At 41.6% G+C, this 19,055-nt stretch overlaps 1 protein-coding gene across 1 annotated transcript in view; it reads left to right on the top strand.

The window, feature by feature from the left end:
• The window catches only part of LOC100712584 (disks large-associated protein 1), a gene marked incomplete at its 3' end in the record, with an annotated part of 114,863 nt that overhangs the window by 82,747 nt on the left and 13,061 nt on the right, over positions 1 to 19,055 (top strand). The window contains exon 4 of the mRNA XM_025900418.1: positions 7,377 to 8,915. Coding sequence (XP_025756203.1) covers positions 7,491 to 8,915 — 1,425 coding nt within the window. The remainder of the gene's footprint in view (positions 1 to 7,376; positions 8,916 to 19,055) is intronic.

The following is a 19,055-nucleotide window of genomic DNA, read 5'->3' as shown; positions in this document are numbered from 1 at the left end:
CCCACTGAGCCTTACAGAGTGTTTATGTGATGAGCTAAAGTTTATACTATATGTATGGTAACTTCATACATTTGATCTATTTTTTATGCTCCATTTGACTCAAACAACAAAAAAACTAAGCTATGCATTTTCTAATTAATTCTGCAAAAAATCGCTTATAATTATTTAGCTTTGGTTGAAATACTACTCTTCTAGAAATGCAACGTGTGTCCAGAAATGCTGAATATTTTTTTAGGTCTTGTGTAAAACAGTTTATTACTTTTCTGTAACCAGGCACATTTTAATCCAATGTAAGTGACTGAATCAGCAACAACATTGTCTCAAAAAGAAAATATTTTTCACTATTGGTCTGTCAGTTAAACAATTTAGATATGTTGCTGTTAAGATCAGAGAACAATTTAAGATTTTCACATTACAAATGTTATGAGTGAAAAAATAAATTAAATTTTGAGAATTAATTTACTAATATGTTGTGAACTTAAATTGTGGCAGACTGTGGTTTGCAAAAACAAATATCTGGAATATAAGCTGACTTTCATATACAGTAGCTACATTGTGTGCCCGCCCAAAAAAATAAAACACACAGACACACACACACACTTTGATACTTTTGCACAGTACCATGCAAAAGTATCAAACCACCTCTCATTTCTTTATATTTTCTTTTCAGTGAGGTGGACTTTCTTGCATATTTTTAATGGCCTTGAGCCATAGTTCTCCAGTTTTCTGAAAGTCTCTCAAAATTCTTCTTTGGACATTGGCTGCTTTTTCTCTTATTTGTAGTCCAGTCCTTGTACCACATTGTTTTTAGAGTCATGTTTTTTTGCTTGTTGACAAGTTGCCAAAAAGCCTGGAAACAGGAAGAAAAGTCTGCGCATTTTATATTACACAAGAACTAGACTGGAGTGGAAAATGGACTGATTCTTATATAGCGCTTTTCTACTCCCCCAGACTACTCAAAGCACGCACTATACAACGTGCCACATTCACACAAGCACTGTTTCTATGCTTTGAAGTGCTTTCTAAATACCATTCGCACTGTGATGAATGCATCAGAGAGCAACTTGGGGTTATTATCTTGCCCAAGGATATTTGGCATCCAGACTAAGGGGAAGCCAGGGATCGAACCACAAACCTTCCGATCAGTAGATGACCTGCTCTACCTCCTGAGCTACAGCAGAGATGCGTAAAACATCGGTGTAGGTGGTTGAGTGTTGAGGCTCTGTCATCCTCTGGGCTGCATATTAGTCCACTTTGTTGGGGATCTTAGCAAAATTGATGAAATTACGAAAGCAGAAAACTTCCACCAGATTTTGATTAACCATATAATACTATCTGCTTCCAAGCAAAAATACAGTGAAATCTGAATTTTTGAATTATTGTAGAATCTTTATAACCTTATAACATAAAGGAGCTTAAGGTAACTGTTGTTGTAATTTGGTGCTATATAAATAAAACTGAATTGAATTAAATTGAATCGAATTCATATGACAGTTTGGCAGTCAGAAATCATGCTCCTCTTCTGCTAATAGAGCTGTCCATGTTTCTAGTTGGTCATACACTGTCAATGACACCCTTATCGTGTGAACATACTTGCAGCTCAGTTTGGAAATCCTCGGTTGACTTATCATGCGGATAGCTATGTTTATGTGACTGCTTAGTAGGATTACTGATGCTAAGGTAAGGGAAGTTAGATAAGGAAAAGCCTGATTTGAATTTACTTTGGACTACAGTTCCCAGGGCTAAATGACCCTGGTATGAAATATAAAAAAACAAATAAACAAACAAATAAAAAAAACCCTATGAAGTGCAGCTACTCCAGCAAAACAAAGTGAAATACTGAAAAAATACTGAAAACAACAGAAAAACAAATTAAGATTCCAGCTAACGATGCAGGAGATGAGAGAATCTCTGATCTCAGATGAGCGAAATAAAGTAAACAAAAAGTTGTGAAGCATGAGCCTATGCAGGAAATTAAACAGCTAAAGAACCCTTTAAAAAAAGATTATTCTGCTAGAGTAAAGATATGATAACCTTATGCGATATGATATGTGCTTAACACCAAAGTTATGCAACTGCTAAAGCTAGAGACTGAGAGGATCTGTGACCTAGAAACTACAAATACTAGAATAGCAAATGGTAAATGGTAAAAGGACTGGTTCCTATATAGTGCTTTTCTCTGACCACGCAAAGCACTTTACACAACTTGCCTCATTCACCCATTCACACCAGTACTTTTTTCTATGCTCTTTCTATGTAAGTGCTTTCTATCTAAGATTCACACACATTTATACTCCAATGGATGCATCGGCGTGCAACTTGGGTTTAGTATCTCGCCCTATTTGGCATGCAGACTGGATCAGACAGGGACAGAACCACCAAACCTCCAATTAATAGGTGACTTGGCTGTTGGCTCTTGGAATACTTTGATCAAAAACGGAATACTTTCATCTGAAAATGTGGATCTATGTGGATTGTATAAACATGAAAAAAACAAAAAACAAACAAATCTTGCCTGGTCTGGTGTCTATTGATTTCTGCAACATTTGGATCATGTGGTGAGAATCTAGTGTAAACAACTTGGAAACATGAATGTATCTTGCTTTGTATCAATGGTTTGAGATGCTGGTGGTATAATTCTGATTATTCAGAAATGGAAGAAATATAAAATAGCATCAATCACCCTCATTCTAAAGCTCCAGGGAGATTTTGCCTCATGGGGTGAGGATGAAGGTGGCACATCAACCCAAAACTACACGGGAGGATGGCAGTTGGGATCACAGTCACCAAGAACGCCATTGGTAACATCTCTGAACATCAAAATGATTCAAAGAAGGCTTGGGAGAAAATGGGGCTTTTCAGCATCAACTCAACCTGTTGTGTTTGGAGGAAGAGAAATGCTGAGCATGACCCAAGGAACACCATCCCCAGAGTCAAGATTAACTTAAATCAGTTTATAGTTTTTATGTAATGTGGTTGATATTTTGTCTCTGTCCATAAAAAAAATGTCATTCCTTTGAAAGTGACCAACCTTACAAATTCAGCAGATGATCAAATAATTATTTGCCCCAGTGTATCTGTAAAGTCATATGACACATAACACCAGAAACCATCACTGCCCATAAGACAGATCTAATGAAATAAACCATGAATGATGTTTATAATAATGATGATCCTGACAAAGCCTATGGGGCTTTGTTGTCCTCATTAACAATGTCTCAAGATAAAAAAAAAGAGGAAAACATCTGTCCAATAAGAAATCTCAGAAGGAAGCAGTCATGTGTGGATAAGTCATGGATCACAAATTGAAGAGAGGATATATGTAAAAAGAAAAATGGACTTTATATAAGGTTCCTAAAACAGAACTAAAGTAAAAGTGGCAGGATCAGGTATCCCATTCTGCATTCTCCTTTATTTGCGCTGCAATAGGCACAGGCTGCTAGGGACCCATGATGCACATAGTGTTTCCTCTTCCAAACACCAAGAATTTTGGTACCTAAACTGTATATTGCTCTGAAAAAGGTTCAAATGGTTTCTAAATGCAGTGGAGAGGGAATTGAATGGTTTAAAGTAAATCAAATATCACTACATTACAGCAAAATAAAGTAACAGCCAAATAAAAAAATAAAGTCAAAATTATGATGAATGATATTCAGTATATGAAACCAAATTTTTGTGTGTGATAACTGAATATAAATTATGTTGGAAGGCTCAATGTAAACAGTGTAAAAGCAAAAATGTCCAAAACCACTGTAATATCATATAAAACTAAAGAGATGTTTAATCTAAGTAGTTATATACAGTGGCTTGCAAAAGTATTCGGCCCCCTTGAACTTTCCCACATTTTGTCACATTACAGCCACAAACATGAATCAGTTTTATTGGAATTCCAGGTGAAAGACCAATACAAAGTGGTGTACACGTGAGAAGTGGAACGAAAATCATACATGATTCCAAACATTTTTTACAAATAAATAACTGCAAAGTGGGGTGTGTGTAATTATTCAGCCCCCTGAGTCAATACTTTGTAGAACCACCTTTTGCTGCAATTACAGCTGCCAGTCTTTTAGGGTATGTCTCTACCAGCTTTGCACATCTACAGACTGAAATCTTTGCCCATTCTTCTTTGCAAAACAGCTCCAGCTCAGTCAGATTAGATGGACAACGTTTGTGAACAGCAGGTTTCAGATCTTGCCACAGATTCTGGATTGGATTTAGATCTGGACTTTGACTGGGCCATGCTAACACATGGATATGTTTTGTTTTAAACCATTCCATTGTTGCCCTGGCTTTATGTTTAGGGTCATTGTCCTGCTGGAAGGTGAACCTCCGCCCCAGTCTCAAGTCTTTTGCAGACTCCAAGAGGTTTTCTTCCAAGTTTGCCCTGTATTTGGCTCCATCCATCTTCCCATCAACTCTGACCAGCTTCCCTGTCCCTGCTGAAGAGAAGCACCCCCAGAGCATGATGCTGCCACCACCATATGTGACAGTGGGGATGGTGTGCTCAGAGTGATGTGCAGTGGTAGTTTTCCGCCACACATAGCGTTTTGCATTTTGGCCAAAAAGTTCCATTTTGGCCTCATCTGACCAAAGCACCTTCTTCCACATGTTTGCTGTGTCCCCCACATGGCTTGTGGCAAACTGCAAATGGGACTTCTTATGGTTTTCTGTTAACAATGGCTTTCTTCTTGCCACTCTTCCATAAAGGCCAACTTTGTGCAGTGCACGACTAATAGTTGTCCTATGGACAGATTCCCCCACCTGAGCTGTAGATCTCTGCAGCTCGTCCAGAGTCACCATGGGCCTCTTGGCTGCATTTCTGATCAGCGCTCTCCTTGTTCGGCCTGTGAGTTTAGGTGGTCGGCCTTGTCTTGGTAGGTTTACAGTTGTGCCATACTCCTTCCATTTCTGAATGATGGCTTGAACAGTGCTCCGTGGGATGTTCAAGACTTGGGAAATCTTTTTGTAGCCTAAGCCTGCTTTAAATTTCTCAATAACTTTATCCCTGACCTGTCTGCTGTGTTCTTTGGACTTCATCATGTTGTTGCTCCTAATATTCTCTTAGACAACCTCTGAGGCCGTCACAGAGCAGCTGTATTTGTACTGACATTAGATTACACACAGGTGCACTCTATTTAGTCATTAGCACTCACCAGGCAATGTCTATGGGCAACTGACTGCACTCAGACCAAAGGGGGCTGAATAATTACGCACACCCCACTTTTCAGTTATTTATTTGTATAAAATGTTTGGAATCATGTATGATTTTCGTTCCACTTCTCACGTGTACACCACTTTGTATTGGTCTTTCACCTGGAATTCCAATAACACTGATTCATGTTTGTGGCTGTAATGTGACAAAATGTGGAAAAGTTCAAGGGGGCCGAATACTTTTGCAAGCCACTGTATATATATACTATGTTAGTCCCTGTGGCAATATAGAGAAACAGAATTACAAAATTAACAAGAAACTAACAAACATAAAAACCCCACAAATACAGCTTATACGCTACAGAGGAAATTTACAACAATTATAAATGGACTGGATTATTATAAGCCAACCGACTTGCTACAAAACTTAAACTTACTTGACTTCAACATTGCACTGGTAATGTACAAAGAAAAACAATCTCCTTCCAAACTTAAAGTTTAATTATCATTGTTCATGAAAAATTAGTTTTGTCTTTTTTTTTCTTTTTTTTTTTGGTCTGTCTGCTGGTAAAGTTTAGAACTGTCTAAAACTGTTGACATTTAGAATATGTTGTACATAAAAAGGGTAGGTTTAATAAGCTATAGCAAGGTGCATTAAGGTGAATTCAGCCCATACCTTTTCTATCAGTAATTTTATATATGCAAACTCTGTACATATAAAGCTTTGAGACTTCGGTATAAAAATTAGACTCACTTTAAACGTAATCAATTTTAGCTCAGAGTATCTTTTTGAAAACCCTTAAAATGTGTACTTCCAACAGGAACTTATGAATTCTAGTGGCTTAAATGGCAATTAATTTATGTTGGATTTCTTCTTGAGGCAAAAGGCCCCCGGGGAGCAAAGGGGATGAACTGCATTTTAACCCTCCGTCAGGTCTTTTATGCAGATATCGACATGTGTGGTATCCACAGAAACCTCAGAATCTCAGCTAAAAGCTCATATAAACCATTTCTACAACGACCAAACACAGCTAAAGAGCAGTTACATAATTTCGCAAATGTTTGCTAAACACAAACAGTGGAGGTAAGAACTCACTCAACTTCGTTTAACCAGATAAACAATGCCTAGTTAGCAACCAGAGATCTCACAGATTCGAAATCTGCAAGTTTCACCACCCTCCGACCAAAGTTCATTGAACCAGCGGCAAAGAAGACTACAAATATGCATAACTTCCCATATGTGCTAAAGCAGAAAGCCGCTTAGCGGAGCATTTTCCTCCGTTGTTCCCTACCAATAATCGATAGCTGCTGTAGCTACTGATAATGGCGGTGCTCACACAATGCATCAGAGCCACTTCAACAATCGCCATTTTTAGCCAAGTTACAATCACATTACTGGATTATGCCGTACATTTAGGGTCATGTGGAGTTTTCGACTTGCAACTTCTGATTGGTGGAACTGATGTGAACATGGCATCATTACCATGATTCTATTGGTTCAAACGATTAAAAAGAGGTGTCAATCATGCAAATCAGCCAATAGAAGCTAAAGTTACAGCCCCTCAGAATTTAAAGCACCAAAACTTATTTAAACTGTCTATGGCGCACGGCAGAATAGGCCAGTTGGATGTGAGTGTGTGGGTAATTCTTCAAAAATATTCAAAAAACAAGCATTTTTAGACATGCAAATGAATTTGAATCATTTCTGCTGTTCAATACCTAAAAAATTTAAATTCACACGTGGTTTCAGAGTGTGCCAAAATTGGACAAACTACACAACATCTGAACATTTATTTATTTAATAAAAGTGCTGTAATTTTTCACTATTTCACTTCAGAAGCATAAATCTTTACACAGATGCTTTTCATATGTTGATTACTGGTTTTCCGAATTTAAATGTGAACCAAAGTATATTTTCAAAGTGGTTATATGCTAAAAAATAACAAATAAATTAGGTGAGGAAAAAAATCTACTTACTTTTTCTGTGTTCCAGCCTCAGTAACTTTGACACAGCAACATGTGTTGTAGTATTTACACCTCTGATGAAATCTCACAAATGTTAACTTTATTTTGAAACCAAGATTGTTTACACAGAGTTTGTAATTGCAGAGAAATACTCCACTCATCTGGGGACGTCTTTTTCGAGCAGGAAGCTCAGAAAGACCCTGGGCGCTTAACTGGTTATTAACTGATCTTTTGTTACTTCTTCTCTCCCTTTCTTCCAGAGTCTGTAGCTCTCTGCTCAGGGACAGTCTTCTGCAGCCCTTCTGTGATCACAGGCCTACCTGGCATTTCTCATCCATATCCTTCTTCTTTCCATTCACCCATCTTTCCCCGTCATGAAAGGCCTGTCCAGTAGCCGGGGTCACCATCATGTGGTCTCCTATGAACCATCATATGATCCACTGGGTCACCATGTTGACCGCAAGCCATATTTGATCAGTCAGATGGACATGCCTGTGCCCATTCCCATGCCACATCCAGCTGAGCTGCCCTACTACAATGCTCAGCGTACCTCATACCCCTCTGACAGCAACAGCATCGTCCCATATGGAACCTTCCCCAGGAGGTGCCACTCTACCTCCTCATCTCACCATCCTGAGGTAAAGGATGAGTGTATGGCCATGGTACCATATGTAGGAGGTGGAGGAGGAGGAGGTGGTGGAGGAGGAGGAGGTGGAGGAGGCTATGGGGGTAAAACGCCCACTCGGGTACCAGCAAACTTTGTGGACCCGTTTGAGCGTCAGCCATCATTTTCCAGAGATGGCTACCATACATTGCAATACAAACGAGGAGTGCAGGCCCACAGTGGGGGGATGGGGGCCAACAACAACAATGACAGTCCAGGGAGAATTCGCCATCTTGTCCACTCAGTCCAGAAACTCTTCACCAAGTCACATTCATTGGAAGGGCCACACCACACACAGTCCTCCAAGGGGGCCAATAATGGGAGTGTTAATGGTGGTGGTGGTGGCGGTGGAGGAGGTGGTGGTGGTGGCTCGAGGGCCAGCCCAGAAGGTGAAACTCCACCAGTGGGAGTGCGCCACCGGAAACGCAGTAAGAGCCGTGAGCGCTGTAGATCAGCAGAGCCCAAGCATCGAAGCCACCACCACCACCACCACCAGCTCCACGGCTCAGCATCTGCTCCAGGCTCTGGATACTGGAGCTCAGATGACAACCTGGAACGGGAGCTGTGTCTCTACCACCCTCACCACCACCAACCTCCACCCTCACCCTCCCCCTCCATTTCCCCCTCGCCTATTGCCATGACAATAAGCCGATATCCTGGCAACAACCCAGACAAGTTCCCCCAGACTCCCCTCCCCAGTCTCTCCTCCTCGCAGTCCCAGCAGTACTTCATGATGGACCCTTACGGCACACTCAGCGAGCACACACACACCCACGCACACCATGGCCACACACACCACCATTCTGCACTCAAAGCCTCCCGGAGCAACAACGATGTGAAGTATGCAGCGTCGACAGCATATGTGCCAATTAGTGGTAGCAGCAATAACAGCGGTGGCGGTATCGGTGGAGGAAGTGGCTCCTTGCTACCAGTGGGTCTTGTGGACGGGCCCCTTGCGAAGAAAGGGCCATGGTCATCAAGCCTAACGGTGAGCAGGGCCCGAGAGGTCTACACCAACAACAGCAGCCACAACCAGCCACGAGCCAGCGCAGGATCCGGTAACCTAAACCTAGATAGAGCTCTAGTCAAATCTAAGGGCAGTCAGCAGCAGGAGCGCTCTTGCCATTTCTTACAGGTAAATAATTCCTCCCCAACCCCCATTCAAATCCAGTCAATTCACCTTTCCCCCCCTCTGTTGATTCCCTTTTCTCCACAACTTACTTTTTTTCCATCAATGCTTCCTCTAAGTCAGTGGTGTCCAGTCCTACAGTTCCAGATAGACAAGGGCAAACCAAGTGGAGTCCATGAGTTTGTTTTTAGTTTAGCAGATATGTGACAGGTTTTTGCTCTATCAATGCCAAAACAACTGGGCACTTGACAGCCCTTTTGGGAAAAATCACTACAAAGACTCCATGAACTCTTAAATAATTAACACACAAGTCATAAACACTTCTCTTAGATATCTAACTTAATAATAAATGATGGAATTAATTATCATAATATGTGCGCTGTCAATTAGACGGTGTATGACTGATTATTTGTAATCAAAAGTGGGAGAGCAGTAGAGTGATCAAAGACTGATACTAACTTAAATAAATTGGAAAATAGATTCAATGACAGATATCTTTGGACAGTTTAAGAATGCTGCTACCATGGGAAACCCAGTCATCACAAAATGATGAATAGACGGCAGTGATGGAGGACTTCAGCAAGGGCCCTTCATGCAGGTTAGCTGAAAGAAACATGACCCAGGATGAAATATGTTTCCCTTTAGGAGACAGGGTTTAGTAAGCGATTGCCTAGGTGCTGTGAGACGAAGTTTGGAGTTTGTATGTTCCTATGTTGTTTGGTGTTTGGTTGAAGTGAAAACTGCAGATTTACATGACTGGAAAGTACTACTGAATATCACTGACTATAACTGATGGCACACTAGAATAATGAAGGCTTTGCCACATTCATCAGTTTACAACTCTGAGCACCTTTTGACAATGTAAAAAAATATTATATTTATACCACTTATACCATGATATTTAGATAATCCTGGTATTTTCTTCTTTTAAATCAGTGACTTAAATACAAATAATGAAATAATTTTATTGAATTAAAACTGATTTCTTACAAATACTATTAGGTGTTTTAGAACATATTATTTCTAAATTGAGAAATCTGTCTTCATGAGTATTTGCACAGAAATGCATCATCATACTGATAAGTTCAGGACACATAACAGCTATAGTTACTTCCTTATTTCACATTGAAGCAATAACAAGTGGAAGCTAGAAAACCCCCCGTAAAAGCTACAACCAACACCACCCATTTACATGCTAGGCTTTAAAAGTAAATAAACAAGCAAACCAATGAAAAAGCAACAAAGATTTCAAAATCAGACTGAAAGCTGTGAAGCTCTACTGGTAAAAAGACAAAAAGAACTCTGGTCTTGATGTTTAATTTTTGTCCCAACCAATATTCTATCAAACATGGGTTGTAGACCGGGACAGCAATATACAACATAACACGATTCTTTAGAAAGTTTACTTCAGGAAAATGTTCATTAAAAGAAAATCAAAAAAGCACACATGCGTATGTGAGTATCGGGAAGATAGGGAACACCACCAAAGACAAATCAACAGCAGATTACTGCTTTCGTACTTCATTAGCAGTCTTAATTTGGGTTTAGGCCTGGTTATCTTTGCACATAATAGTAGCACTTAAAAACAATCTGTTAAACAAAATTAAGAAAAATCCCACACTTACTAGTAACAGTGCAGTATGTACTCAGAGTCAAGTGATATGGATTTGTTCTAGTGTGTCCAGACCCTTAGAGGGAACATTACTCCCTACCACCAGTCTACTACTCTTGTCTCCCAAGAACCCCACTGCCACCTACTCCTCTTCTCTACCACTTCCCCCTCTGCCTTTCCTCCACTCACCCAACCCACTCCCACGCTTCCACCTACCTTCTTGCCACCCACCAACCCACCTCTACTTCCTTTACTTCCTCTTGGTTTGGAGAGCCTCCCTCTTCCTTCTCCTCTTCCTCCTCTATCCTCCTTTTGCGTTGAAGAGAGAAGTAAGTGCAGAGCCAATAGCAGCCTTACTCTCTGAATGCTAGGTAATTACATGAACTCATGAAGAACAACATCCTTTCCTGTTTGTAGAGTTCATTTTTAATTTAGTAGTGTTTCCCTTCCTGCCTCGCTGCCAGTTACCCTGACTTTCTCAATGTTTTTGTTGGATGAATAAATTAATTTTGCTGTTATTTGAAGTGTCGTGTTGAACTAAGTGTTGGGGAGGTATTTAACTCCACACAGGGAGTAGAAGTGTCTGGCAGTTACCTAATGGTACTGCAAGAAAATGTTTTAATGTAATTACTTGATATATACAGTACATTCTAAAAAAACATATGTAGCAGGATTTGTGCTGCTGGAAAATCTGACACGATCCAAGAGGCACTTGGTTTGGTGCAATTTTCACTTTTTATTAGTGAAAAATATGGCATCGAATGTACGATCATATGTCAGATCATATTTACTATACTGGTTGAGTACTCAGATTTCTTGGTGGCAGTCATTCTCCAAAGAGTATGAACTGGGATATTCAAGTGATAACCAAACTTAGCATTCGGTGTACCTGTTTACAGACATGTCCACATCAAAGGCCCACAATGGCCAGAAAACAATGTTGCAGATGACTTTTCTATATGCTGTTCAGTGTTAAGTTGGAAATCATTAGCTATTTGCGCCTATTTGCAACCACTGATCAATGTCCATGAGTACCATTTACAGAGAGTTGGGGAATGGATACAATCATTCCTTAGGTTGGACCAAAGGTTCGGGTCCCCTGGCACAAATAAGTGTTAAGTGCCAGGAGAATTTCCATGATTTATACATTTATACATATACAGGACTCCGCAGTCCAGTGGACACTCTTTGAATGATGAGGGTGTACACATCCTCATCATGTGTACATCTGCCCTGTAGGTGTAAATACACTGCAGAGTCCTGGCCTGACGATTTAGCTCTTCTGTGTTGTGCAGTCCGCTTAGCCATAGGTTGATTTTCCTGATGTATAGCATTGTTCATTCAGTGGTGCTAGTTTCAGTCATTGTGCAAATGTACAGTTTATAAGGTTGGAAACCTGCAGTCAGCTAAGACTGAAGAAGTCACCTGGATGAGTGACGAAACGTTTCTCCCAGTGAAAACGCTACGTCCAGATGAACAGAATCAACTTTTTGGGATTTCTTTATCTGGATGGTTGAGCATACATCAAGGCATTTCATACCTGGCATTAAAACACTGACATAGTGTCCACCAGTATTAATAGAAATATGTAGTCTATTACAATTTCCATCTGCACAGACTAAATGTCAGAGTGCAACATGAGTTGAATTTAGCTACCCGGCATATGGCTAAGTAAATGTGGGTTAGGCTAACCCTAACCATATACATTGCTTGACAAAGAAAATGTTGATGTGATTGGCACTGGGCTGCTTTTTGTAATTCAAAGGGACAGAGTGAGTGACCTGTAAAACCTCAGGTGACTGTGTTATGCCTGTCTCAGTAATTCCATCTCAACATCAGTAAAAGGTCCGACTGCCACTGCTTAATATGAAAAATAAGGTATGCAGACCTACTTCAAAGTTCCACTGTGTAACTGATAGTTAGTTAAATGACCTCCCCAGTACCTGATTGTGTTTATGTGTTATTCTTTTGTTCAATGTGGTATAATCTGCAAGCATGTGTGTGTGTGTGTGTGTGTGTGTGTGTGTGTGTGTGTGTGTGTGTGTGTGTGTGTGTGCACATGCGTGTGTGTTGATGCAAGCTCTTTGTGGTTGCATTATACAGTCTGACAGAATTACCAACACAGTTGTGAACATTCACCCTGCTAAATACAATACTAAACCCCACAATCACAAACTTTATTTTTAGAGCTTTCTAGATTTGTAATCATTTGTGGGGTTTTCAGAAATTGCCCATTACCTTTCCAAGAAACCAGTGATTAATTCCTGGCAACACAATGTATCTTAGTTCTCTAGAGGAACAATCGGGACCCAAGCTGAGGAGACAAATGTGAATTTACCATACGTGAATTGGCAATAGACACCGTTTAAAAACCATTATGCAAAGATAGAGGTCAGCTCATAGTCAAACCCACTGTCTATGGACACGTCATTCATTTCTGATTAATCATCTTGAAGATTAGTAGTAAAGACAATACTGAAACATCAGTAGGCTAAACAGAGGTGCATTTTGAAGCATTGCAGTATTATTACATTAGATACAATTGTCTAGATGTAGATATTCTACATAGCTTTGTGCGCTGGCTCACTTTTATCAACAGGAACAGACCTTGAATAAGGATTGGCCAATCAGCTCCATAGTCAGGATGGTCCTATCATCCCCGGTAGGACTATAGTATTGTTGGGTGGCAGAGGAGGCTGTAGCAAGAAGGACCTGATGCTCAGCAGTTTGATGACAGTCATTTTTATTTGCAATGCTTTCTGCTCTTTAATGTACATGCAGCTTTTCAGCTGTCCCCTACACCTCACACACACCACACAGCTCTCTCCTCCAGGCCCGGCAGCTACTGAAATAGGGAAGGTGTAGTTAGTGTGATGAATAACAGGTGAACCCACTGCTCAGAGGGTGAAAGGGTAGACCAGGAGGTAATAACGGAGGGAGTCAACCACCCACTGGATTGCCAGGCACTCTTTATTGACGGTGCTATACCAAGCTTCCCGCTCTGACAGCTTCTGGCTGATGTAAACCATAGAGCGGTCAACCTCCCCTTACTTGCTGGGCCAAAACAGCCCCCAGCCTTCTGTTGAGACATCAGTCTGCAGAATAAAGGGAGGGAAAAGTTAGGAGGGTGGAGCAGGGTTTCCCCACAGAGAGTTCTTTAAACACATGATTGCTGCCTGGCACTGCTCTGTCCACTGGACCAGATCTGGGGTACCCTTTCGGGTGAGATCAGTCAGGGGGCTGGTCATCTTAGAAAATTTCAGTACAAACCAGTGGTAATAGCCAGCCAATCCCAAGAATCGTCTCTTTTCTTTCTTAGTCTTGGGACATGGGTAGGATGTGATGGCTGTTGTTTTCTCCAACTGGTACCCCAGATGCTGTACTTCCCTCCATCCAACTGCACTTGTCTTCAGATTGACTGTAAGCCCCGTCTGCCTGAGGGACCACAGCCACCTAATAAACAGGTCACAGTGGATGAATAGAATAGGATAGAATAGAATAACTTTATTGTCATTATATTACATAATGAAATCACAATTGCACGTCCCTTTAAAAATCCATATAAAATAAATAATTTAGAGACAGTACATGAGCAAAAAAATTATCCCACAGTTAAATCTAGTGTTGTGAAAAGGCGAGCAGTGCCTAACTGGTCCAGGAGCTCATCGACCTGGGGCATTGGGTAGGCGTCAAACTTTAATAGGGTCCTCTACGAGATTGGTACAACTGGCAGGGGGTAGAACACATCTGCAAAATGCTGTTGCAATGCAGCAACATCTGCTTTCTAGGCCTGTTTGAGATGGTCATTGCAATAGCGTCACGAGACGCTCCATTGGAAAATCATCCAGGGAATGATCAGAACTGGTGGGGTATCCCGTGAAGGCTCCACTGTTTCCTCAATCCCCAGACTCAGCGTTAGATGACCTCACATCACTGCTGAGCACAGCAACAGACCCTGCATGTCCCTACTGGCAGCATTCCCCCACACTGCCCCATTAACCTACTGAACCCGATCCAATCTGTTCCAAACTTCAAAGGGTGTATCAGGCTTGAGCTAACTACGGCCTTCAGTCTATGTGTTGTGTCTGACATAATTAATTTCAACCGATCCCATGCACACACCTAACCACCACCCACTCTGCCTCCAGTAATGCCCCTGGACTAACTAGGGTTTGGTGGACCACAAGGCCACCAAGGCCTGGCATATACTCCCTTGGCACCTTACCAGTACGCAGTATGTCTCTCTTGCGAAAGGAGGATGGTGTAAGAAGGAACATCTGTCCCACCTCCATTACTGGGCAATCCTGGTGAATGTGTCCTGTCTGCTTGCACTTCCAGCACACCTACTTTGGGGTCAATTGAAGGAAATGGACGCTGCTGTGCAGTGGATGACTGGACTGTGAACGCCTCGTGAAATCTTTTCCTCAGGGCCGGGACTGGTCGACTTCCACTGGCCATAGCTACTCTCGGGACTGCACCAGCTGCACCACCAAGTGATCTTCAGCTAGGGTCACGGCAGTTTCAAGGCTCGCAGGCCAGTGATAGCCAACCCACTGTTCCTACACTACCACATCCAGCAGTCACACCTCTCTCAGCATGGGGCTAGGCTGCAGCCACCTGTCTGTGGCATCGTGCAGCCGCCCGGCGTAGGTCAGGGGCCTGTCTCCCAACCCCATCCAATCCTGGTCCTCTGGGAAGAGATTCACCTGGTCCAAGATCGCTGGATGTTCTCAAACGAGGCCCTTGCCTGGGTGGAGAGGCTGAGGGTGGCCACCTGGGCCTCGCCTGACAGCAGCTGCATCTAATGTCTGTCACTTGGCCTGGACCCGCAGTTTCTTCAGCACCACCTCCTGCTCCTGGTGCATCACTGCCAACTCTCCCACCATCTGTGCCAGCGCCTCCACTGCCCGGACTGGCTGCTGACCCATCATACTGAGCTGGGTTTCGGCACAACTGTAGCAAGAAGGACCCGATGCTCGGGAGTTTGATGTCAGTGATTTTTATTTACAATGACGCACATGCAGCTTTGCAGTTGCCCTCTACAGCTTGCACAGACCACACAGCTCCCTTCTCTGGGCCCTGGCAACTACCGAAATAGAGAAGGCATAGTTAGTGTAATGGATAACAGCTGTGCCAGCCAGCCTTCCCTGGCACTGTCCCCAGAACTGTTCCACCCCTGCCCTGCAGCTGAACCACAAACCACACCTTGCTGTAGAGGTTAACGTCTAGCCATTAGTGTAGCACTATCCACACTCCATAAAGCCACATTGTGCTTTATGGAGTGTGGAGAAAATAAATAAATAAAACACGAGCACGTTTGTGAGAGAGGAACACAAACAGTGGGAGTTTATTTCTCATTTCCAGCATGAAGTTTACTCATTGACATGCAACAATGAAAGATTTAGCTGACCATAATTAGGTAGCATACCTGGATGAATAACAGCTAAAACTGTACTCAATTATAAGATGTTTATGCCGCTTTAATTTTTTACCTTAAGTTCTAACAACTTGTCCTGTTTGTTCTGCACTCTTCACTGTGCCCTCCCCACACACCTCACATTTGAACTAAAGAGCATGTTCCCAGCATGATCACATTATGGTCTAATAAAAAAACAACAAAAAAAACCCCAATACAACAATTAGAAATATTCTCCTATTTTCCAATTTGATAATGACGATGGATGCCCACAAATGGATCCACCGCAAAAGTGCAATCATTAATGAGCTTGTACACAGCTAGACACGTGTTTGTTGCAAGTGTCAATATTTGTGGAAATACAACATGAAATTATAGAGAGGCAGATTTAATTCATTATGACTCTGAATGAAATGATGCTATTAATTTAACCTGTGGAAATTTGCTAAAAATCCCCTTGATTGTTGAGCTAGTGGTGATCACTTGACTATTGTCATTCTCCCTGAGCTCATTGTCCATCTCTTCTATTCATAAGGGCTGCTCTCCAGTGCTGTGTGCTATGCACTTTAAACAGTACATGAACTCAGTGCACCATCTTCCTATAGGTTTGTTAGAAAGGGGAGCAGTTTTTGTGAAAATGCTGCTTGTGTCTTTTTAAAAAATATAATTTTGTGTAGTGCAACACCCAGACCTAGTCCATGCATGTGACATTTCCCGCTGAGCTAGATTGCATGAAAAACCTAGTACATTAAGTTCAAAGGTGTCACAGATAATGAGTGGGATTTTACAGGAACTACTGTGTGAACTTCAGACTAAGGCAGCTTGAATTTAATATTTGTGCATAGCTACAATACTTTCACATAAGGAAGATTACAAATGTGCTTCATGAGCATAGAGAAGCCGAATCAAGTCAAAACCAAACTAGATACAAGGACAAAAGATTAGCATGACTGGGACAACTGAGGAAAAGCTACATTTCCCTTACATGCAAAGTCTTGCTGTTAAATATCAGCTACAAACAGCTTATCAGAGCTGCTCAGTTAGCTGTGTCAAAAGAGCACATTAAAGCTGTCTCCATTGCTCTTGGCTGTATGTTCTGTTCAGCTTGGGTGCTGCTTGCACTGTTACAGTACCTGTTATTTCTAATACTGCTGTCTTAATCTATCAAAACAGTGTTGCCAAGGAAACAGTCTACATTTCGCAGTTAAAAAAAAAACCCCACAGTTGATGCTTAGGACACGCAGTACATATTGAGTCATGGAATCACATGCACAGGGACTTCTTTATTCATTTATTATGTTAGTGATTTCATTGTAAACACTTAGAGACGCATCAAATTTCTGACAAGCAGCATCTGCATTAAGCGCAGTGTAAACTATCAACTGCAGCAATTCACTATTCCTCAGCCATTACAGCAGAATGAGTGTTGAGCTGCAGTGGAAGTGAAGTCTGTGCGTGGGTGAGAGGCACTGCTGCTGCTGACTGCAGCTGGTTCTTTCCTCGCATTCTCTTTTTTTAGCCAAACTGCTCATTTGTGTGTCTTTGACGTCACACACATACAGAGAGAGAGAGAAAGAGAGAGAGATATTTAGCTCAGCAGATCTGTTCAGCCTCTTTCCCTGTGTGATTCATATATAATTAGTCAGAGTAGCAGTACATTTCTCCTGCTGTCTGTCTCTGTTATTGTCTTTCAAATTCTCACACTCTGGTCTTAAATGTGAAGGTGGTAAACACAAGTTTCATGCAGCGCCACACTACATCTACACTGGCCAGCCATAATATTAAAACCACCTACCTAATATTGTGTGGCTACCCCTTGTGCCACCAAAAGATTTGTTGACAACATTTGGGGCGCACATTCTGGATGTCCTCTGACCTCTGGCACAGGGACATTGGTGGGTGTCACCAGGTCAGTGCCTTGAACTCTAAGTCATGTATCGCATTTTAATGCAACGATCAATGTTATTCACTTTGCCTGTGACATTTTGGTGCTATATCTCTCCTTAACATAGTGTTATTATCAGTTCAGGCCCAGGTTAACAATGACCACCTCCGGTGCTGTTGGCCAACAAAGTGCTGGTGGAAAGTGTCCTACTGTTGGCTAAAGACTAAGGATGAATGGATGAAGTGGTAGTAGAGAGAGTCCCAAGGGCAGAGAGAGTGGTAATTGGAGCAGATTCCAATGAACATGTTAAAATGAAGTAGTTGAAATGAATAGAGGTCTGAGGAGGTGTTGAGACAGACTCTGGGTGGTAGGGAAGAGTTATCAGAGGATTGGGAAAGTACAACTAAACAGGTCGGGGAAGTATGTTTCGTACATCCTCTGGACAGAAGAAAGAGGACAAGGGGATTTGATGGAGGAATGAGGAAGTACAAGAAAGTATTCAAAGGAAGAGGTTAGCAAAGAAAAAGTGGGATATTCAGGAAGCTGAAGAAAGTACAAAGGAGTACTGAAGGGCTAGGTGTACGGCAAAGAAAGAGATAACAAAAGCAAAGAAAATGGTTTATGTTGAGTTGTATGTGAGACTGAATACTAAAGAAGGACAAAGGGACTTGTATCGACTGGCTAGGCCAGGAGTGTCAAACTCCAGTCCCCGAGGGCCGGTTTCCTGAAACTTTTACGTGTGTCCCACCTGAATAAAATTAGTAGGTCATTAGCAAGACCTACTCATGTTACAGGTACATTTTTCCAAACACTTACCTGTATTTAAATTTACTTGAATAGGGTTAGGGGTTGCCACCTCAGCATGCAGTCAAGTTCTACTGCATCCTCAGCAATTTAAAAAAAATATATATATATTGCAAGCCATTGTTAATATTTTAATTTCAGAAAGATTCTTTATTTTTTGTGAATTTGCATATTTTGCCCAGTTAGTTTTTGTGTTACAGTTCCTTCTCAGTGAGCAAGCAGGCCCTCAGGTCAGGCACATAAAAACACACATGCACTTAAAGGCACATACACACTCTGTTATGCTTATGCATTAGCACACTTCTGTGTTGACAAACTGAACTGACTTGTAGAGAGCAGATGCGTGGTTTGGCCAAAGAGAAATTTCAGACCAGTCTCTACACATATTGTCCCATGTTGATTACCCAACAGACTGTACTACTGCAGTGA

The sequence above is a fragment of the Oreochromis niloticus genome, linkage group LG18, assembly GCF_001858045.2.
Source record: "Oreochromis niloticus isolate F11D_XX linkage group LG18, O_niloticus_UMD_NMBU, whole genome shotgun sequence".
Classification (NCBI taxonomy): domain Eukaryota; kingdom Metazoa; phylum Chordata; class Actinopteri; order Cichliformes; family Cichlidae; genus Oreochromis; species Oreochromis niloticus.
The sequence above is the reverse complement of the archived record's forward strand: the minus strand, read 5'-3'. Positions and strand labels throughout refer to the sequence as shown.